The sequence below is a fragment of the Chlorocebus sabaeus genome, chromosome 20, assembly GCF_047675955.1.
Source record: "Chlorocebus sabaeus isolate Y175 chromosome 20, mChlSab1.0.hap1, whole genome shotgun sequence".
Lineage (NCBI taxonomy): Eukaryota > Metazoa > Chordata > Mammalia > Primates > Cercopithecidae > Chlorocebus > Chlorocebus sabaeus.
Window position 1 is genome coordinate 114,034,245 of NC_132923.1, and position 23,563 is coordinate 114,057,807.

At 38.0% G+C, this 23,563-nt stretch overlaps 1 protein-coding gene across 2 annotated transcripts in view; it reads right to left on the reverse strand.

The window, feature by feature from the left end:
- KDM1A (lysine demethylase 1A) overlaps positions 1-23,563 on the reverse strand; it is a 65,452-nt gene that overhangs the window by 37,117 nt on the left and 4,772 nt on the right. Inside the window, exons 2-3 of one of the 2 annotated variants that reach the window (XM_007980095.3) lie at positions 16,195-16,360; positions 2,312-2,371 (exon numbers count right to left, since the gene is read on the reverse strand). In XM_007980095.3, coding sequence (XP_007978286.1) covers positions 2,312-2,371; positions 16,195-16,360 — 226 coding nt within the window. The remainder of the gene's footprint in view (positions 1-2,311; positions 2,372-16,194; positions 16,361-23,563) is intronic. The other variant, XM_007980097.3, reaches the window with a different exon arrangement.

A 23,563-nucleotide genomic window follows, 5' to 3' on the forward strand; every position in this document is an offset into this window, starting at 1 on the left:
AGCATCACCATCCAGAATGCAGTCACTCTCAAGAAGAATTGCCCTTTCTAACGGTCTGACTGGCTTATACTTTCTCTGAATACATAGTAAATGTAGTTAAATATTTGAAGGAATAATTTAGAGCTTTTGAAGTACGTTAATTAGAAGGAGAAAAAGCGGGAGAGGCAGGTGAGATGACAGGTCCTCTATTCCATTAAATCATTTCCTCCTGATTCTGGTAAGATATAGGTAACATCTTGACTGCAATAAGGTAATAGAGATATTAAAAATTAACAAAGAAAAGAAGGTCTCCATGAGAGTTACTTGCCTTTGATTTTTTGTATCAAGTAGATAACTATAATCAGATTTCTAGCATGAAAACAAAAGCCTGATGGGATCTACATATTAAAGATTTTACTTAAAATGAGAAAACTAGAGATGCATCATATCAAGTCCTAGAATGGTTTTAAAATAAAAAGAATAAGGAATAGCGGGAGGTGAGAGAAAATGAAAAGAGAATTATACAACCTCCTATACTTCAGATTTTTTAATTTCTAGGGCAAACACTATTTTAAAGGATTTTAAGGGTGTAAGGAATAGTCTTTGCACTAAGAAGCAAGATCCCTGGGTTCTCCTTCTCCAGAACTGCGGGTGTATTGCTGGTCAATCTATTTAACTTCTTTGGGTTTCAGATCCTAATCCATAAATAAGGGAGATACAATACTGTTTGAAGGCAGGAAGTTAGACAAGATGACCTCAAGTTCTCTTCTAGCTCTAAGATTTAGGATGTGTATACCAACTTGAGGTGGATTTTAAGAAGTCAAGATATGATCCTGGCACCAAGATACCCATGAGGGTCATCTGGCTTCATTAAGAGAAGAATGTTGATCTCTTACAAGTACATTTCTAACCCTGATTGATCATTTCACAAATGCATACTTCCGAACATGACATACCCAAAGAGAGATACTGAAGGGTTTAGAACAGTCACCATCATTCCTGGAAACACTCAAAATTCATGTTCTACTAACAGTAATCAGCAGCACCACTGTTTTATATGAAAGTCTGCTTTCACTTTCAGCAATATATGATATTGTTTACTTATGCAAAAGAGCAAACAGTCACACACACACACACACACACACACAAAATAGAAACAAAAAACAAGAAAACTCAATCTCTTTCTTCAAGATTAAGACTCTAAAGGCCATCCCTGATCTTCAACAGTTCTATGGAAGATCTAATTGTGTGTCATTTGATGAAAGGCATTCTTGAAGGTTTATATGCCACAGATATAGACTCTGAACAGGGTTTAATTCTGCTGAGATAACCATGTACTGATTATCAACCAGAAATCCTTGGGACAACATTTTTAAAAGTCTTCTCCTAACATTCTGGATCCCCTAACTACTAATTGCTGTATTAACAATGAACTATCTTTAATTCGAGAGAGTAAAATACAAGTAATTCCAGGACCTGTTATATGCAAACTGCAAGACAAATAATTTTAAAGCAGACTTAAGACAGCTGAAAAGTAACAACCTCCAAAAGTGAAGTAGCGCCTATTCCAATTCTATCAAAACGTATCTATGAACCAGTTTTGAGCAACTGGAACAAAAACATCCTTCAAGAGACAAAGGATGAAATCCAGATATGTTATTTTGGATTGCTGGGATAAATTTTAACTGTTCCAGATGGTGGCCCCTATAAATTCTTTACTTTTTCCTAGAAGTAAAAATCTCATACTGTTTGGTCTGAACAGAAAAAGTATTTCAAACAGACTTTTCAAAAGATATTTTTCACAGGAGAAACAAAATGTTTAAACTGAAGAACGATTAACTAGGTAATGTTAACTGAAAAAAGGTACCCAATACCATGTAACAACCATTTTTAAAAAGATGTCACTTGCCCATGTAGTTCCTCTGACTAGTCCTAGAATGCCTCTCAGTCCTTTGTGTTTTTAGACTTTTGAGCCTGCGGCTTTTCCTCTCTGTGTGTACTGCTGTATTTCTCTTAAGGGCCCCATGATTCCTAAGTCTATGTTTTATATCATGTTTACTATTAATATAAAGGCTGCTGGGGAGAAAAGTACCCGCCATCTCCTCGAAAACACAAAGAGTGGAGGGCTGAGATCGGCCTGAGGACTTCAAAAGGTTTTGCTTGCCTTTGTTCTGGCTACACTCTCTACTACTACACTACTATGCCCTGTGGGTTAAATTTCACCTGCGCTTCTGGCTAAAATGTGGATACCACAGCCAAAAACACTTGCAAGCATCAATTCCTACTTGGCGGCTCTTGCTACTAAGTGGCAAGCATCTAATGCCACCCTCACCTGATGCTTGGCCGTCTCCATACCCTCCAGAACTGTCGTCTTGAAGTCCTCCTGCTTGCCCTGTGGAAGGAAAGAGGAGAACTCAGGGACCTTACTCCATAAATTAGGATAATATCTGGACATAAAGGCCTAATAGTTGGTGACTCATGAATTGGCCACCAACTAGTAAACCCATATTCAGAGAGCTCCTTCTTCTGGAATCAAGGCCCAGGGAATTACATCATAGTCTTCCAAATTCTGGTCAGGAAGTTTCAACTTTACATGCTGATTCTTGTTGAAAGGCAGTGGAACAAAGTACATAGTATTTTTAATCACTAAATCCTTGCTGTCGGTCTTATTTAATATTAATAATCTGGATGGGGGAAAATGGATTCCAAGTGTCTTTTACTAACAGCTGCTAGACTGGAAATGGAGGTAACATAGACTCTAGAATCTGGTGTTGCAATTCAGCATCAACTTAATATCCATTTAACTTTCTAATTTTAATGAAAAATTATCTCCTTCTCTTCAAAGTATGGAGTATAATTAAAAGACTCAGTCTCCAAAGAAGTTTCATTTACTATACACAGTAGACACTACTACAGTTAAATATGCCAGTACTTCCTAAATAAAACTAAAGAATACATAATAAGACACTCTGTGTGCTTGTGCCAAGTACTGTAGATAAACACACACTTGTGGGAACACACAGAAAGGCAGGCAAGATGTTGAATCTTCTACTTCATGCTACATAATAAGCTTTGTTAAGAAATGTTCCTCACTGATTAATATGTAGAAGTAACTTCAAGGAAAGAATCAAAGCTTGAAAATTCAATCTGAAAAAGAATAGACTGTCTTCTGAACTCTTCCAAAATCTATCATCCAGACAGATGCCATGATGCTCTTAAGCTTCTAGTCACCTGGTACAATATAGGAAAATGAGTGTGATCTTTGGAAGATATAAAACACCACCTCCCAATGATCTAAATAACTCAGACAAGCTTCATTAAACAGTTTATTTTAAAATATATACCCCAATAAGAAAGCAGATTGATTATTCCACCATTTGAGTTAGAAGGGAACAACAAAGAGAATAAAAAGATACTTAGATATAAGACACTATTTCTGATAATGATATTAGAATGTGTTGCTAGAAGATATATGCCCTGTTATGAAGATAGAATAGAATCTCATTCTAAACTCATTTTACTATGCTCTCGTCTGAAGGGTCCTTTAGGTTCAAGAACGTTATGCTTCTCAGACAAGGTCCAAGGTATACCTGTTTATAGCCCTTGGAAAAAGGTATACAATCATGAAGAGATGATCAGGTTACTAAATCCAACCTGAAAACTTATCTTGAAAATACAGGTCCTATATTTTAAACTCTACTATAAACTTAAAATCAGATATATTCATTCTTAGTAAATTCTGACTTTATTCATAAAACATATTTTGTAGAGCTGGGTACAGTGGCTCAGGCCTGTAATCCGAGCACTTTGGGAGGCTGAGGCGGGCGGATCACTTGAGGTCAGGAGTTCAAGACCAGCCTAGTCAACATGGTGAAACCTCGTTTCTACTAAAAACACAAAAGTTAGCCAGGTGTGGTGGCGCTCGCCTGTAATCCCAGCTACTCGGGAGGCTGAGGCAGGAGAATCGCTTGAACCTGGGAGGCAGAGGCTGCAGTAAGTCAAGGTCGTGCCATTGCACTCCAGCCTGGGCGACAGAGCGAGACTCCATCTCAAAATAATAATAATAATAATAATAAATTTCATAGGGTTTTAAAAAATGTTGCCATTGTTTTGTTTGGTTCCAAATAAAACCAAGCTGGATCAGAAAACTGAATTGTATTTGGGGAAGAAAGGGAGCAGCGAGGGACTCAGAACAATGAAACAAATAGTTTCCAAGAATCACACTTAAGATTAGGAATAATATAGCTGTTATTTTTCAAATTATGCTTCTGACTTGGCAAAAATAAAAGTAACAGTCTCTTGTCATGAAGGTATTTCACCACTAAGAACTTAGATAAAAACAGCAAAAAACCAAAAAAAAAAAAACAAAAAACACACACTTTGAAGTGAGCCTAAGCCTGAATTACTTTATCTTTCCTAATCCTATCGTTTTCCTTCTTTTCCAACTATAACACATGTCATACAATAAACTCATTAATTTAACCTACAGGTAGCTCTTAGCTGATTTTTGTGTGTGAATCAATGGTGCTCTGATTCACAAAAACAGATGGATTTCTTACCCCTGACTTGCGTACTCAATAGGTCAACGAGAACAAAAGGGCAACAAGGTAGTCTTTTTTGTCTTCTGATTTTGAAGAAAGGAATTTAAAAACTTCTTAAAAAGATACTTTTTTTTAATTTAAAAAAATACAGGGGAAATATAGAAAATATTCAATACCCTGCAAAGATTTTTAAAGGGGATCCCATAACAACAAAATGTCAAAAAAGAAATGAAATTCCAGACCGGGCACGGTGGCTCACGCCTGTAATCCCGACACTTTGGGAGGCCGAGGCGGGTGGATCATGAGGTCAGGAGTTTGAGACTAGCCTGACCAACATGGTGAAACCCTGTCTCTACTAAAAATACAAAAATTAGCCAGGGGTTATGGCATGCGCCTGTAATCCCAGCTACTCAGGAAGCTGAGGCAGGAGAATTGCTTGAGCCGGGGAGGTGGAGGCTGCAGTGAGCCGAGACTGTACCACTGCACTCCAGCCTAGGCAACACAGCAAGACTCCATCTCAAAAAATAAAATAAAATAAAATAAAGGGAAACTCCAAAGTATTATTTAAGCAGAGGAGTAGAAGAAAACCAAGCAGAAGGTTCCATATAACATAAGAAATGATGGAAAACAAAATTTAAAAATGCTTAAAATTAAATTAAGAAACATGATATTTATCTCTTGATGATGGTTTAACTTGTCTGGAAATAAAGAATGAAGTTATTATTTTCACTCCAATCATACTCGAGAGTACTTTGAAGGTGCCTACTTCTCCAAAGACAACTGAAAGATCATCTTTACTAGCAGTCTATTATGGACCAATTCTTGAACATTCTCTTAAAAACAGCAAATATACAATACTGCTTGCAGCTAACTTTTCATCCAGGTAGTCTCTGATTATGATATATATAAAATCCCTTATTCATCTGCTCTTTGAGTCTTTCCAGCCTAGGACTCTGTTTCTGATAGTGGCTCAGGACACATTAACAGCAGGCAAGTAGCGCTGTTAGCTTTCCATGAGTGCAAATTCAAAACAGAAAATGAAAATATTCAAAAGCAACTTTGTATATCACCTCGATTTTGGCACCTCTACACAAGAAACTCCCTTTTGTTTTTATCCCAAACCACCAAACCTACAAAAGAGTCCTCAAGCCTGACGTAGAGACTCTTTTTAATTTTTAAATTATTTTTAGAGAGACAAGGTCTTGCTCTGTCGCCCAGGGTGGGGTACAGTGGTTCATCATAGTTCGCTGTAACCTTGAACTCCTGGGCTCAAGGGATCGATCCTCTTGCCTCAGCCTCCTGAGTAACTAGGACTACAGGCATGTGCCACCATATCTGGCTAATTTTTTTTTTTTTTTTTTTTTTGTAGAGACAGGTTCTCGATATGTTGCCCAGGCTGTTTTTGAACTAGCCTCTCACTGCAGCCTCTCAAAGCACTCAGATTATGAGCGTGAGCCACCACAATCGGCCTAAAGTAGAGACTCTTCATACAGCTTATTTGTACACAGCTACTCCAAATTCAAAGTGAAGATCTTTTTGGTTTATCTTACATAACAGCCTTTCAGTTGACTTCAGACCTTCAGATCTAAGAGTCCTTCTTGAACCGTGAAGTATTGTAGTTATAATCACATTACTGAATGTTTTCTCATCTGAATTAAAATAAGAGATCACTCTTCCAACATCTTAAAAGGAAATCTATGTTGACTTTCAAATGCTTTTATCTGGCAAACAAACAAGAAGGTGAAAATTACTGGTTGGTTGTTTCCAGAAACAGATTCACATTTTGACTAGTTTCTTGGAATCACATTCAAATTGTAAACATTTTAAGAAACTTCTAAATCTAGGAAGCAACGATTTTCTGATACAGGATAAATTTATCAAAATGACCAAATTTATGGAATAAAAGTGAATGTCAACCTACTGATTTCAATTGAATTTAATAAATTAGCAGGTGAAAGAAACATTTCAAAAGTTAAAGCCAACTTGGAATATACATCTCTACCGTATTAAGACACTAATTGAGTTTCTTATTTAATAAACAATGTTTACTATATCTACCCCAAAACTGCAAAGTACAAATACAAAAGTAGAATAGGTAGACTCTCTGTTTTCAAAGAGTTTACAACCTAGTTGAGAAAAGATGAAAAATATCTACAAGGAAACTTTTGTTGTTGTTAAGAAACAAGAAGCTGACACAGTCTTGGAAAATCAGGGGAGCTTTCAGAACAATTCCCAAGAGATCTGGATAGACTACGAGGCAGTGAAATCACCACTATGGTCCAGATCATTTACAAAGATAAAGAGAAAAGCACAGACATGGTATGTGCAGAGGACTGCACAGTAGCTACTTACAGAAGGAGATGGTCTGAAAAAGCAGTGGGAGATCAAGTGGATTGGTAAAACAAGCCCTTTCCAGTACCCAAACCTGAATGTGATTTTAGTAGTAATGGAGGAAAACTGTGTGATCTTTGGCACAAAGACAGCACAACAAACGTTATTTCAGTTAAACTAATCTGGCCACCTTGTACGAGATGGATTGGAGGGAAAACCCAGATAAAGGAGATCCAATTGAAAAGCTACTGAAATAATTTACATACAAGTTGAAATTCACTAGAAAAAGGTGACAGTAAAAATGGGTAAGGCCTAACAAATGAAAAAGACTGTGCACAGTAAGATATGACTTTACAACAGACTTGGTAAAAGGGATAAAGAACTTTCAGGATGACTCTAGGGTTTTAAGTTCAGAAGACTAGTAATGCTACTAACAAAATGGGAAATTTGGGAAACCGGCTAATACAATTAAGTGGAAATGTTTTAAAGATGGCTGGAAATTAAAGAATAGAACTCAGAAGTAAGAATGTAGGTAAAAGACTTTAAGATAGCATGGAGGTAATAATAGGCTCAGAGAATTTGAAGCAGTCATAAATGCATGATTAACCTCATGAAGATAAGGAAAGTCACAGTTCCAAAGAGGAATTAACAGTGCTCACACCTGTAATCCCAGTGCTTCGGGAGAGACCAAGTCAGGAGGATCACTTGAGACAAGGAGTTCAAGATCAGCCTGAGCAGCATTCAAAATGAAATTATGAGTTTCAACTAGAATAGCAATCCCTGGGTTACAGTATCATTTAAAATATTGAACTAAAACAGCCTTCTTAAGGTTTAGAAAAAAAGAAAAATTGTTTTGCTTGAAGTAGGAGCTTGCCTGGAACTTCCACTGAACTGCTGAAAGAACAATACCACCACAGATTTGTGCTTGAAGACTTCCGCTGGGTAGTAGTAGCAAGGATCCCATCAAAAGAAAGTAAAAGGCCCTACAAGCTAGGGAGAAATGCAAAGCTTTAGAAGCCAATGGAAAGAATTTACTTTTTCACATATTATTTCCCTCCACATTCCATAGTAGAAATTTTCCTGATCCTTATTTTGCTGCAGTCTTGGTTTGTGTTCACTTTTCAAAACGTTCCAGAGAAAGCTTACATTTCAGATGTTACGTTGTCCAATTACCAAGCTTAAGGTGTGTCTGGTTAATAAGAAAGCTTACAAAACATTTCTTATAACTCGACAGCCGATGCAAGAATTTCAATTATATTATTCTCTTGAGGAAAGAAAAAAAACTGTTAGAAAGTCCCAAAGTCATCTGTCATTCTCATGATTTAACATAAAATATCAAGATTTAAGTTTCACACACACATACACACACACACACACACACACACACATGAACAGTTCCAGATGCTTAAAAAGTTATCTATTTCATAAGCGACTCATTACTGAAAATGGCCTACCACCAACACTTTCCCAAAGTAAGATAGTATGTGTGTCTGTCTGGTCTAAAGCTGCCCTGAATTTTTTTCTAAATAAAACACCAATCCACCCTATTCTTGGTTCAATTAACTCTGTTTAATAAACACAAGATGTTTATACATAAAGGTGGATTTCACATTTTCTCATTTGATTCTCATAACAAGTCTCATTTTGTAGATGAGAAAATCCTCAAAAAGTATCTTGTTCTTCTATTACAACATGATCAGACCCAATAAATGATGGCAACAAAAAGAATTCAAATAAATTATAAAAATAAAGGTGATCAGCTAAACAAATTACTATTTTGCCTTAATAAAAAGTACAACAAAATAACCAATGAAATGACATCATTAAGAAAAGCAGGTCAATCTCTCAAAGACCAAACATAAACTTGTAGCATCTGATTCAAGGGGTCTTTATCAGCCAAAAGTAGTAAACAGTTAAAAATCAAGGATCTAAAACTGCTTCATCCTTTCATGTTTAACACAAAATTTCAAAACCCAATTTTAGGGAGAAACATTATTTAAAAACAGCTTCTGAGAGATCTATTGTACAACATGGTGACTATAATTAATCACAATACATTGTATTCTTGAAAAACGTCAGGCCGGGCGCGGTGGCTCAAGCCTGTAATCCCAGCACTTTGGGAGGCCGAGACGGGCGGATCACGAGGTCAGGAGATCGAGACCATCCTGGCTAACACAGTGAAACCCCGTCTCTACTAAAAAATACAAAAAACTAGCTGGGCGCGGTGGCGGGCGCCTGTAGTCCCAGCTACTCGGGAGGCTGAGGCAGGAGAATGGCGTAAACCCGGGAGGCGGAGCTTGCAGTGAGCCGAGATCTGGCCACTGCACTCCAGCCTGGACGACAGAGCGAGACTCCGCCTCAAAAAAAAAAAAAAAAAAGAAAAACGTCAAGAAAGTGGGTAAGTGTTCTCACCACAAAAATGATAACCATGTGACGTAACGCATGTTTATCAGGTCATTCTGCAATGTATTTATACTTCAAAACATCATGCTGTACATAATAAGTACAATCTTATTTATCAATTAAAAAATAACTTCTGAGTTCTCACCATACTTTCTATATATTTCTATTGTAGTTTCTTCATTGTAGCTACTTATTAACATCTGTAACCCTAAACTGAACTGCAAATTATTATTATTTTTTTTTTGAGACAGGGTCTCACTCTATCACCCAGGCTGGACTGCAGTGGTACAATCCCGGCTCACTGCAACCTCTGCCTCTCAGGATTAAGCGATTCTAGTGCCTCAGCCTCCTGAGTAGCTGAGATTACAGACATGTGTCACCACTCCCAGCTAATTTTTGTATTTTTTAAAATTTTTTTTAAGTAGAGACGGGTTTTCACCATGTTGGCTGGGCTGGTCTCGAGCTCCTGGCCTCAGCTGATCCACATGCTTTGGCCTCCCTAAGTGCTGGGATTACAGGAATGCACCACAACACCCAGCCACTGGACAACAAATTATTTGCAGGAGGATGTAATCTTTCTCTTTGAACCCTTATAATCCAGCACTGTGACTGCGACAAAATAATTATCATTGTAAAATAATATATGTAGAATAAAGTCAATGAGGAACTACCACATTTGGGGGAAATCTTAATTTTTGTAGAACATGACTCATTTATTTTTTTAAAAATTTGCCCTTCATACTACCAATTCTCTACTCTTCACCCTTCCTACCTCTATATGCCTCTAGAATTTTTATATTGATATCACACTTGAGTATTTTGCTTTCCATTATGCATTTATGTCTACATTTGTGTCTCATACTAGGCTATAAATTATCTGAGAGTGGGGACCATGTGTTATATAGCATATTTATCTTGATCTATTCATAGTGCCTCAAAATATAAGAACGTAAGAATTCTGTTGAATTACTTTTTCAGTCTGTCACTTTTTTTCCTTAGCCCTCCAGTAAATTTTGGAGCATAGATCCAAATCAGAACACTGAAATGATGTTGTTATTCAAAAAAGGTGGGGAGGCAGGGAGAGGGTGGCAAGAAAACTAACCCTATGCCTATTTTCTGAATGTATGTATCATACTTCATATAATGAGAACTCAAATGATTTTGGGCATTTATTTTATACTAGCATGTCAAAATGACAACACAAACAACTCTGTCAGGAATGAACTCCCTAGTCACTTCTGGTAAACCTATAAAACAGGGTCTCCTGCTGGGCTTGGGGATGTAATAGAATCCTATCATCTTCCCTGTGGTGGTAATCTGAGTTAATTCTCACTAAACCTGAAAGCTAGTCCTTCTCTCTGGTTCCATTTGTAGGCATGGAGAGAGAAATCAGAGAGAAAAGCCTGGGATTAGCCACTTGAGAATAGTTACAGCATGATTTAAAAAAAAACAAAGTGGTTCACCTGAACTCTGGCTATTACCATTCATGCTGCCAAACCCAGTGCTTGGCAACCACCACCCACGGCTGTACTGACTGCACTCAGTATGACTGTCTCACAGGAAGAGATCAGAGTACCTTACAACAAAGAACTATAACTAATATAAGGTGAAAATATTAGTATCGTTTATTTTTTTTCTTTTAAAGTAAGAAAATTAATCTTCAACTCTTCTCTGGTCAAATTCTATTATGCCAAGTTCTATAGAACAGCCTAAAAGATACCGCCTTTTAATACTTGCTCTACTAAATAATTCATCAAATTTTTGGTCCTCAATCTTTTGTTATATGAAATTTTCATTATAACAGCATTTGTGATCAAATTTCATTGAATCTTTAAATTCTGTACCCATAAATTGTGTATTTTCTGTAATTTAGTATTTTTGCTAATTCAGGTTAACATCACCTTTTAGGTAAATTTTAAAAACACTTTCAACCTACAGTATGATTATTATGTGAACAAGCCCCCAAATTTATTAAAACCACACAAAATTGTTTACCATACCTTTATCTCACATAAATGATTTTTGTTAATTTATTTAACAGCCAAACTGGGCGTGGTGGCTCACACCTGTAACCCCAGCACTTTGGAGGCTGAGGCAGGTGGATTACCTGAGGTCAGGAGTTCGAGACCAGCCTGGCCAACATGGAGAAACCTCATCTCCACTAAAAATACAAAATTAGCTGGGCATGGTGGTGCATACCTGTAACCCCAGCTACTCGGGAGGCTAAGCCAGAATTGCTTGAACCAGGGAGGTAGAGGTTGTGGTGAGCTGAGATCGCACCATTGCACTCCAGCCTAGGCAACAAGAGGGAAACTCCGTCTCAAAACAAACAAACAAACAAAAACAGCCTACATGTCTTTAAAAACACACACCTACAAACTTTTAAAATTACCACATATAATAGAGAAGAGGGCTTCCTCTGGTACAAATAAGAATGTAAACAAGAAGATAAAGTGATTCTTCCCATGGTCATTCATAAAATAAATTATAATACAGATTTGTTAACCAATCACATCTAACAAAATCTATTTGAAGAGTTAACCAATAACTTAATGGAAGCCTCTGAGCTTCATTAGAGTCTTAAGTATTAGGACATCACAGAGCCTAGAAAAATGATATACACACTCACATGCATATACACACAGACACAAGCACACTTCTGATGTCTCCACTGAGAAATCCATTAACTTGAAGAAGGCTTGAGAAAGGCATCTTAATAACCCATTTCAAATTTCCTTTTATTTATTTTAGAATAAGTTTCCATGAAAGTCTCAGGCTATGTACAACTAAGTTACTTCTAACTCAGAATGTATCTTGAGTTCTCTAGTGAAAAGTTACCCAATACAAAATTCAAATCCAGGAACTAACTAGTAAGATTTTTCTGGTAAATTCTAACTGCTGAAAGGCAGCAGAGGGAAAAAAAAATTGAATCATGTTTCCATATGAAAATAAAAAAGCCAAGTGTTGGAGAATCAGTTAATACAGGAATATAAAACTCACTGAGGAAAATAATGTAATGTACACAGGGTAACAATCTCAGCAAAGACAGGAAAAAGGCATTTCTCCAAAAAATAAAAGGTACTTTACCAGGGGACTATTATTCTAAATCAATGAAGTCCAACTGAAGGAGATTTGATTCTATTTTATATACTCTCCACTATTATGTGACACTGTTAGTAACCAAACACACTCAATTCCAAAGACAACCTGTTCAAGTTTAGTTGGCATGACCTAGAAAAACTTCCATCTTCACAGAAAACTAGGAAACCAAGTAAAACCATCATGTGTTAAAACAAATATATGCAAAAGTATAGTAAATATAAAAATGCATGGAAATGTTTAGGAAAACAAAATGAGGTAGTTTTTAAATATAAACAGTAATATTTGGTATGAAAAATCCATTATTTACCCATTTGGACTACCATAGGACTACAATGCCACATTAAGTATGGTCAAAAATTGACAAATCTAAAAACAATATTTAGGTCAACAGAGACAACTTCCTTCCAATTAAATAAGTTCAATCAGACCAACAAAAACACCCAAACTTTTTCTTTCCATAAAAATTCAACTTTGATATTAAGAACATTTTTCCACTGATATTTAGACCAATAGTCTAAATTATCTCTCCAATCTCAGCTTCTTTACTCGCTTAGTTCACCCTTAGCATGAGATTGGTCTTTCCAAAAACATATTTCAGAGTAACCTCCCTTGCTCAAAAAACCTCAGGGCTACCGCTGACACTCCTAATGCTCAAATTCCTTAGCCTGGCTTAGTCAACCAAGGCTATTCACAATATGGCTCCCATCTTTCTGGCTTCCTCTCAGTACTCTCCCAGAGGAACCTTATTCAGTCAATTTGACCCACTGACTTCAGGATACCTTGTGCTTTCATAATTAACAAAGTATTTTCTTCCTGTTAAGATTAACACACTGCAGAAAGCAAAGCAAAAATTTCTAAACAAATGTAAAAGTTGGTAAGAATGAAATGTATGCAAATATTACCTTTTTGTTTTTTGGATTTTTTTTAGAGGCAGAGTCTTGCTCTCACAAAGACTGGAGTGCAGTGGCACGATCTCAGATCACTGCAACCTCTGCCTCCTGGGTTCAAGCAATTCTCCTGCTTCAGCCTCCCAAGTAGCTGGGATTACAGGCACGCACCACCACACCTGGCTAATTTTTATATTTTTAGTGGAGACAGAGTTTCACTATGTTGGCCAGGCTGGTCTCGAACCCCTGACCTCAGGTGATCCATGCACCTCAGCCTCTCCAAGTGCTGGGAGCCACTGCGCCTGGCCCTTACCTATAATTTTTGACAGAATAAGTTAATTCCTAGAGATTGCCTTATAAAAAAAACCGAGAACAAGAAACAGTTTGGTAAAGAAACAAACCCACAGGCCCAGCATGGTGGCTCATGTCGGTAATCCCAGCACTTTGGGAGACCGAGGCAGGCCAACATGGTGAAACCCTGTCTCTACTAAAAATGCAAAACTTAGCCGGGCGTGGTAGCGTACGTCCGTAATTCCAGCTACTCAGGGGGCTGAGGCAGGAGAATCACTTAAACCCGGCAGGCGGAGGTTGCAGTGAGCCGAGATCATGCCAATGCACTCCAGTCTGGGTGACAGAGCGAGACTCTGTCTCCAAAAAAATAAAAATGAAACAAACCTACATCTTCTCTCAAGCTTTTAATATAGTCATATAGCAATGCTTCCATTCAATTTTTGACTAAAAACTTTTGCAAAAGATGATAAGACAAAAGACTTAGAAACCCTGGACAGTGTCCAAATATTTAACTTACCTGATAACATTTTATGATTCACCATCAGGACCCAATCTATTGCTAAACTACATAAGCAGTTTAGGCTAATAAGTTGACACTTTTTCTAGGGAAAGTACATCCCTAATTCACCCCAGAAATTTTCAAAATCATTAAGTTGTTTTAAAGGAAAAATCACTATTTTCATAACCACAAACAATATATTAGCAAGTTTTGGCTGTTATCACATCTCTAAGCACTGAAGACATCCTCAACTTAAAATTTCAACTTCCCCCCAAAAACAAAGATAACTTAAACTAAACCACTGCATTATAATTAACTACAACACAATAAAGACAGCTCCTAAATCCTAAATCCTTTTGTTAAGACATTTACTTTTTGTGGGAACAATACCTGACATTTATGAAATTAAAAACAAACAAACAAACAAAAAACGCTTTCAGAAAAAAGTAAACAGCAACACCAAGACATGGTTTAAAATTTTCAAAGAAACGCTTATCAACTTGGAACCTATGGTAAATCAATTATTTACTGGAGACACAACCACACAAAAAAGGTGAGGCAGCATCTGAGATATCAGATCATCAATGCGTAATACTTAGAGCCCTTGAACTAAAGTCAGTCCACTCTTGAGCTACCACAGACATTAAAAGGGTTATCCCCAAGTATCTCATTAGCAGGTCTACAGCAAAGGTAGAAGAAAGGTAAGAACCAAAAAGAACACAGAAGAAAAAAGCACAGGGTGAAGGGAAAGGTTGGAGGTAAGAACAGAAAGAAGAGAGATAAATGTGTAAGACTAGAAAGAGGAAGAAGAAAAATGAATAATGAGAGAAGGTGTAAAGTAAAAAGGCAGCTACACTTGCCCGGGGGACATTAGCCCCAAAGGTAATATACTACTGAAACTAGAAACCTTCAAACAAGGAGTTGCCCAAGAAATCATTTTAGGAAAGTTTTAGGAAAACCACCCTTCTTAGAAAACCCCTGACTTTTGAATGAACTGAAACCAGAATCTAATCTATCTTTTTTCTGAATGTTCTCAAACTGTATTCCTTTAGTACACTTTATTACAGTCCTATAAATTATAAATTTGATTTTTAAGTTTTAGCCAGACTTTGATAAGCTCCAAACCTAAATAACACTTGACTGGTAATGCCCTCAAGTGAAGCATCAGTACTTCTAGTAATTCACAGTAACACCATAGGGGAGAAAACCCTTAAAAAAAAGAGGCTAAAACAAAAGATAAAACATCTTAAATGAAGTATGTCTTAATCTGGGTACCTATGAAAGTCATGCAAGATACAGCAGATGGGGTCTGAAACCACCATTTTGTTTTTAAAAGGTACAGGACTAAAAGAACCAGAGAGATGTGTGGGTCTGAAGCTATTCAAAATATAAAACTTATTTCAAGAGGAGGAACTTAGTAAAAATTCAAAGTCAAACAGAGTAAATAAAATGTCATTAAGGCACAAAATACAAAAATTCATTAAAATACTGCTTTTGCTTGGGCTCTCCAAAACAGAAAGGCATGTATCCCTGATTGGTCCAGCCATCCTCAGAAAGCTAGTACTCAGCATTGAGTACTAGTGAGAATTCTTTAGAGCTGTTTGAAGCTCTGAAACCAAAACTATAGACTCCCATAATCTTTCTAGATTTTCTGGCCTAGAATATATTTTTATATTTGTTCACCAGGAAAAGGCACTTCTCAAAACCAATCCACACCATGAAAGTTTTATCATCAAGTATCTAACTATGTGGTAAACACATCATTTAGCTAGAACAATTTCTGAATCAGAGCTGTCATTGACAGGCCTGGTGCTTTGGATGTAGCTTTCTGTATGTCTTCTCTAATCATTTATTTTCTTCTATTTTCCAACCACCTTATATTGCCACTGTCCTTCCATTCCCACCCTTTACCTTCCTCCTGTATATGTACAGACACACACAAAGAGTATCAGTACCACTACGTATGTATCTATGTGTATACATACACACATATACCTGTATATGTATACACACACACAAAGACACACATGGCAGGAACCCCAATATCAGAGTTTATTATAAACCAAAGATAAAGACATAAATAATATTGTAGAATGGAAATAAATCCATTAATTCTTATTTCTAAGATAAAACAGAACTGTCGTTGGACACTACAACTCACCCGATGGTTCTTCAGGCTCACTTTCATTTTCTTCCTCAGGTGGGGCTTGAGGGGGTGGTGGGGGAAGTTTCTTTTCCTTCTCTGCTTTGGCATTTCTCTCTTCTTCTGAATAATACTCATCTTCTGAGAGGTTGGCCAAGCTTTCATCCATCTCTCTGTACTCTACCTATATAGAGATCATACCAGGGAAAGCTAAATGCAGTGAACATTTAAAATCAGGGACTCTATTTGGAACCATCAATCAATGTGAATTGTTAACTTCACATTTTAAGGGAAGTAAGTATACAACAAGGAACAAGCCAGCTTATAATAGGTAGTTATTAAAAACAAAACCTTCATGAAACAATCTTGTGTCAGTTCAGGTTCAAACTAATCTGCAACTTTTACATCATAGCACTGACATTCAAATCATTGACTCTAAGGCTCTCAACAACTTCTCAAAAAAAATTTTTAATTGTGTGTATCATGCTCACATACCGGAATTTCCAACAAAAGATTAAAATAACCCTCAGACAAAAATATAGTTAACTAGAATATCAAGTCTGTCTAATGCCAAGCCTGTGCTTCTAACTACTATTCCAACGGAAAATAGCAAAACAATTCCAAAAACCAAATGGAGGGCATGGAGTAGAAAATAACAACAGTCAAACTGAAACTATGAAAAGGTGCATTTGCTTAAAATATTCACTTAGGAGAGGCCAGGTGCAGTGGCTCACGCCTGTAATCCCAGCACTTTGGGGGGCTGCGGCAGGCAGATCACCTAAGGTCAGGAGTTCGAGACCAACCTAGCCAACATGGTGAAACCCTTCTCTACTAAAAATATAAAAATTAGCTGGGTGTGATGGCAGGCACCTGTAATCCCAGCTACTTGGGAGGCTGAGGCAGGAGAATCGCTTGAACCCAGGAGGTGGAGGTTACAGTGAGCCGAGATCAAACCACTGCACTGCAGCCTGGGCGTGAGACTCTATCTCAAAAAACAAAATAAAATAAAATAAATTATGGAGTAAGTGACGTGGAAATGGAGGATACAGGTCTTACTACTAATTCACACTGGCTATAAAGGAAAGGGAAGTATGTCATTAGCAAAAAGAGGAAGCAGTCTTAGTGAATGTGTCACTGAGGGTAATAGAGCGTAAGACAGGAAAGATTATTATGGATTGGTTAGCCAAAATGTGTAATATGGTATTACAAATAGTTTTCAACATTGGAACATTCTCAAATCATCATTGTGACTTCCTAATAAAAGAAACTACAGCTAATTATTATGGAATCAATTAAAAGACAATTATTATGGAATCAATTAAAAGATTATAATTATTATTAATTCCATGAAAAGATAATTTATTAGACGTGGAAAAAAAGCAAAGACAATGTAGTTTCCACACGTATCTAATGTTTTACATTTCCAAGATGACTAGTCCTGTGGATTACAGTGAATGTAATACATTTTAACTTGCTAAACATCTTTGATATAGCTTTGGATGGCCAGCTGTTTTTATACTATCTTTTTGCTCTTTTTTTAAAATGATAGGACCACAAGATTTGGGGGAGGGGGAATGGCTGCTGGAAGTACAAGAGTTTTACCAAAAATAGGGATTGGGTTAGAAAACGGAAACAAAAATTAAGAATAATGAACTGACTAGTTCTGACCCATGCTCTAAGAATCTTATTTAATATATGAATAATTGTATTCACCTACTCAAATACTGAACACTGAGCACATGGTACAATGGAGAAAACAATTATGACTGAGTGTGTCCCTGCCCCTAAAAAGCTGAAAATCTGGTTCCAAGTAAATGATCCTGATCAGATGACCATCTCATACAGGGTCTCTGCAATAAGACTCCAGAAATGTAGATGATATTATACTAAACTTTATCCTGACTGACTGAGATAAACTGTGGAAACAGGTCTCAGGACAATGGATGAAAAAGCAGCAAGGAGAAAAAAAAAGTTTCAAAGAGGAGAGAAGTCAGAATAGGCCATAAACTTTTATAGTATGCAGTTTTCTTTTCCTTTTACCCCTCAATAGTGCTTGACTCTTCCCTTCCCCAAAGATTCAGTCCTTTGATCCTCTGCCCATCAATCCTATTTACTCAATAATGACTTAACAAGTACCTAATATGGAACTGGACAATGTGCAAATTTTGAGACAAAAACAAAGACTAATACAAAATCCTTTCTATTGTAGTTCAGTTTTTCCCAAAGGATGTTCCACTAGATACTATATCCTTTGAAGGAGTAAAGGATGCAATATCAAGTCTGGGAAACTGCAATCTTTACAGGTCCCCTCTAGGAGAGTCACAATTCACATTAAAGGAGAAGGCTGGGCGTGGTGGCTCACGCCTGTAATCCCAGCACTTTGGGAGGCGGGGGCGGGCAGATGCCAAGGCAGGAGGACTGCTTAAGCCCAGGAGGCCAAGGGGTGCAATCTGTGATCGCACCACTGTGCTCCAGCCTGAGTGACAGACACAGACCCTGTCTCAAAAAAATAAAAAATAAAGGTACTGCTAAGTTTTGCATCAAAAACCATCTTTTCAATATTGTTTAATCCAGTGTCTTGACAAAGAAATAATTAACAAGGAAAACACTGGAAAAGGCTGGTCTAGAAAGGGTTCTTAGTCTTTAGGAACAAAAGAGATTAGAAAAATATGTACAGGTAGAAGCAATAATATCCGATGGTATTATTAAAAACAAAACTGTTTCACAGAACCCTAGGATTCTTCAAGATTTAGAATTTTAATTTTTAAATGTATTAAATAAATACACACTCATGTGTTAAAACAAATCTTAATCCTTTAGAGACCACCAACACATTAACTTGTGCTGCTCGGGTAACTCAATTTGGGGTAGACTTAAGAATGAAGTTTCTTCTGCCATCTCTGTTCAACTGAGAGCATCCTGAGATGACAAAGCAAGCTTAAAAAAAAAAAAAAAAAGAAAAAGCTGGGAGCAGTGGCTCAGGCCTGTAACCCCAGTACTTTGGAAGGAAGAAGGAGGAGGATCATTTGAGCCCACTTCTACACCAGCCTAGACAACACAGGGAAGTCCTGTGTTTACAAAAAACTAAAAAAACTTAGCCTGGTGTGGTGGCGTGCACCTGCAGTTCCAGCTACTAAGGAGGCTGAGGTGGATCACTTGAACCCAGGGGGTCAAGGCTACAGTGAGCTATGATCTAAACACGGCACTCCAGTCTGTGTGACAGAGTCAAGACCCTGTCTCAAAAAAAAAAAAAAAAAAAAAAAAAAAAAAAAGAAAGCAAACAAAACCAACCTCCTTCCTTTTGCACAACTTGTCAAATCAGTACTAGACTGCCACAACACTTCATAAACAAAGCAAAATACAGAAACAAAATTGGATTCTTCCCTGGTTGTCTAGTTGCTGGGTGAAAAGAATGGATTCTGGCCGGGCGCGGTGGCTCAAGCCTGTAATCCCAGCACTTTGGGAGGCCGAGACGGGTGGATCACGAGGTCAGGAGATCGAGACCATCCTGGCTAACACGGTGAAACCCCGTCTCTACTAAAATACAAAAAAAATTAGCCGGGTGTGGTGGCGGGCGCCTGTAGTCCCAGCTACTTGGGAGGCTGAGGCAGGAGAATGGCGTGAACCCGGGAGGCGGAGCTTGCAGTGAGCTGAGATCCGGCCACTGCACTCCAACCTGGGTGACAGAGTGAGACTCCGTCTCAAAAAAAAAAAAAAAAGAAAAAAAAGAAAAAAAGAAAAGAATGGATTCTAAGGCTAAAACAAGACTATCATGCTTAATTTCCAATCTCAAATTTGGCTTCACCAGTAGCCTCATTTTCTCATAGACTGACAACTAAAATAAATGTTATAAATTTTAACTTCTTACTACTACTTAATAGTAGTGTGTTTTATTTTGGGATTTTTGCTTAAAATTTTATTTTGTAAAAAAGGCTTTCCTCATTTAATAAAGCTTTTTTTTTTTAAGATAATTTTTAAATTGCCCGGAGCCAAGAAGTGACCATTTAAGCAAAGTTTTAAAACCATCTGAAAGAATCATACAAACTTTAATAAAAACTATTCCCCTGAGAAAAGGAATGGGTACTTTGAACCTAAAGGATTGGGAATCTCTCATCCCTAAGTAAAAACCCCAAAGACTTCAGAGACTCTACAACTACTTACAACCACGGACATAAAGATGTCCCAACAGGGAGACTATGAGTGAGTAGGGTAATTATTCTTACTTTCACACTGATGACTCTCGAATTTAAATCTTTAGTCTCTTCCTTCTCCTCCCTACCCTTATTACAATGATTCATTCACTCCTCAATCTCCTTAAAGCATCAGTCTTTATAAAGAAATCTTTCTTGGGCTGGGCATAGTGGCTCACACCTGTAATCCTAGCACTTTGGGAGGTCGAGGTGAGCAGATCACTCGATCTCAGGAATTCGAGACGAGCCTGGGCAACATAGCGAGACTCCATCTCTACAAAAATTAGCTGTGGGTGGTGGTGCACATCTATAGTTCCAGCCGGTTGTGGGGGCTGAGGCAGGAGGACCACTTGAACCTGGAAGGTCAAGGCTGCAGTGAGCCATGATTGGGCCACTGCACTCCAGCCTGGGTGACAAAGACAGACACTGTCTTAAAAAAAAAAAAAAAAACCCGCCGGGCGCGGTGGCTCAAGCCTGTAATCCCAGCACTTTGGGAGGCCGAGACAGGCGGATCACGAGGTCAGGAGATCGAGACCATCCTGGCTAACATGGTGAAACCCCGTCTCTACTAAAAAAAATACAAAAAATTAGCCGGGCGAGGTGGCGGTTGCCTGTAGTCCTAGCTACTCGGGAGGCTGAGGGAGGAGAATAGCGTAAACCCAGGAGGCGGAGCTTGCAGTGATCTGAGATCCGGCCACTGCACTCCAGCCTGGGCGGCAGAGCGAGACTCCGTCTCAAAAAAAAAAAAAAAAAAAAAACCCACAAAGATCACAAAATTTTCTCCTTTCACACTGCATTCCTATATCAAAACATCTCATGTACCCCATAAATATATATACCTACTACGTACCACAATAATTAAAAATTTAAAAGAAACCTTTCTCACTTTTATCTAGGGCACAATTGCCAGGTTAATTTTCCCATTATGTGATATTTTCTAATAGCTTAACAGATGAACATCAAATTTTTCAAACCAGCATATAAACTCTCTGGCCTTGACTATTCACACTGCCTTTTTTATTTTTATTTTTATAAGACAGGGTCTCACTGTCACCAAGGCTGGAAAGCAGTGGCATGATCTCAGCTCACTGCAACCTCTGCCTCCCAGGCTCAAGTGATTCTCCTGCCTCAGCCTCCTGAGTAGCTAGGACTACAGGCGCATGCCACCACACCTGGCTAATTTTCGTAATTTTGTATAAACAGAGTTTTGCCATGTTGCCAAGACTGGTATCAACCTCCTGGGCTTAATCAATCTGCCCACCTTGCCCTCCCAAAGTGCTGGGATTACAGGCATGAAACACCATGACTGGCCTGAATTCAAACTTAATTCTAATCACTAACACACTAGTAAAAAAGTCCTCAATGCTGTTCTACCAACCTCTAAGCTCCCTAAAGCTACTTCCATCTTTTTCTGTTAATCCAACACCATATACTCAAGGTCCACCTCCTCTGAAGATTATTTCTTAATTATTGTAAATTTTAAAACTATATCTGCCAGGTGCAGTGGCTCATGCCTGTAATCCCAGCACTTTGGGAGGCCAAGGCAGGTGGATCACCTGAAGTCAGGAGTTCTAGACCACCCTGGCCAACATGGTGAAACCCCCGTTTCTGCTGAAAATACAAAAATTAGCCAGGTGTGGTGGCAGGCACCTGTAATCCCAGCTACTCTGGGGGCCGAGGCAGGAGAATCGCTTGAACCCAGGAGGCAGAGGTTGCAGTGAGCCGAGATCACACCATTGCACTTCAGCCTGGGGGAAAAGAGTGAGACTTCATCTCAAAAAAAAAAAAAAAAAAAAAAAAAAAAAATCTTTTATCTTCTCTGAAGTCTCACAGTACTTATGGTCTGCACTTCATAATCTAGTTCAGGGCTGTCTGATGAACTTTTTTGTCATAATGGAAACTTCTCTATCTGTGCTTCCAATTCTGTGGCTTCAATATGTGCTATACTGAGCACTTATAATGTAGCTAGTGTGACTGAAGAAACTATTTTAAATTTCAATTTAAACTGAATAGCCACATGTGGCTAAGGGCTACCATACTGGATAGCATGAATCTAATGCTCACTACAACATGGACACAACTCTACAACCCCAACACTACTGGTCCCTTCAATCTATCTTGTTCCTAGACAATTCCTGTTTCTATTTAAATTCATTTGACCACTGTTCTCAACATTCAGTTGTCCACTCTGGATTCCCTGATGCTTCTCAAACCACTTCCTTTTCTCCACTGGTAGCACCTTAATTACTGGTCACCTACTAATTATATGCCAAACACCGCAATAAGCATTTTGTTTATATTATATCTAAACTTTACAAGGTAGCGCTTATTTACATGAGGAAAATGAATCAGAGGAAGATGAAATACTTAAACTCCAAAAAGTCCACCCTTTTCCAGAACACTTTTCTAAATTCTGCCATTTCATGGCCTAGCTCAAGGCCACCATTTCTAAAGGAGTATGGTGTTCCTGAAGTTCCAGCCCAATTTACCAATTTCAAACCTTAAATATTCTGCCATAATTTTAGCATACACATACTCAAAAGTGAATTTATTCTGAAACTAATGAAACTGGAGCTTCAGGGACACTCAATTACATGAACTCCTTCCAATACCCTAAACATAATTTTAATTATGTAATGATATAATTCTGTTAAAGCACAGTCCCCAAAACTGGATAAGCTCCCAAGTCATGAAATATATACACTTTTTTCCTTGCATATACTGAAGAATTACTGAAGCACGGCCTGTCTATACTGGCCTCAGCTTGCTTTTCATTCCTTAAATGGATATACTATCCTCTAAAGTCTGTTTCCTCTGGATCCCAAGACCGGCTAGTTGCTAAGCTTCCTAGTTGCTCTTCCAAACAAACACATAACTAATTTTTTTTCTGAAAGTTTAAGAGCTAATTAAAATGGGGGATACAAAACAGGATAAGCAAGATGAGTTAAAATAAGCACAGGAGAATTACAAAGAAAAAAATCTTGGTTGGGTGAGGTGGCTCATGTCTATAATCTCAGCCCTTTGGGAGCCTGAGGCAGGAGGAATGATTGAGCCCAGAAGTTCGAGACCAGCTGGGGCAACATAGAGAGAAGCCATTTCTACAAAAAGGAAAAAATTAGCCAGGCGTGGTTGTGCACAACTGTAGTCCCAGCTACTCAGGAGGCTGAGGTAAGAGGATCACTTGAGCCTGGGAGGTT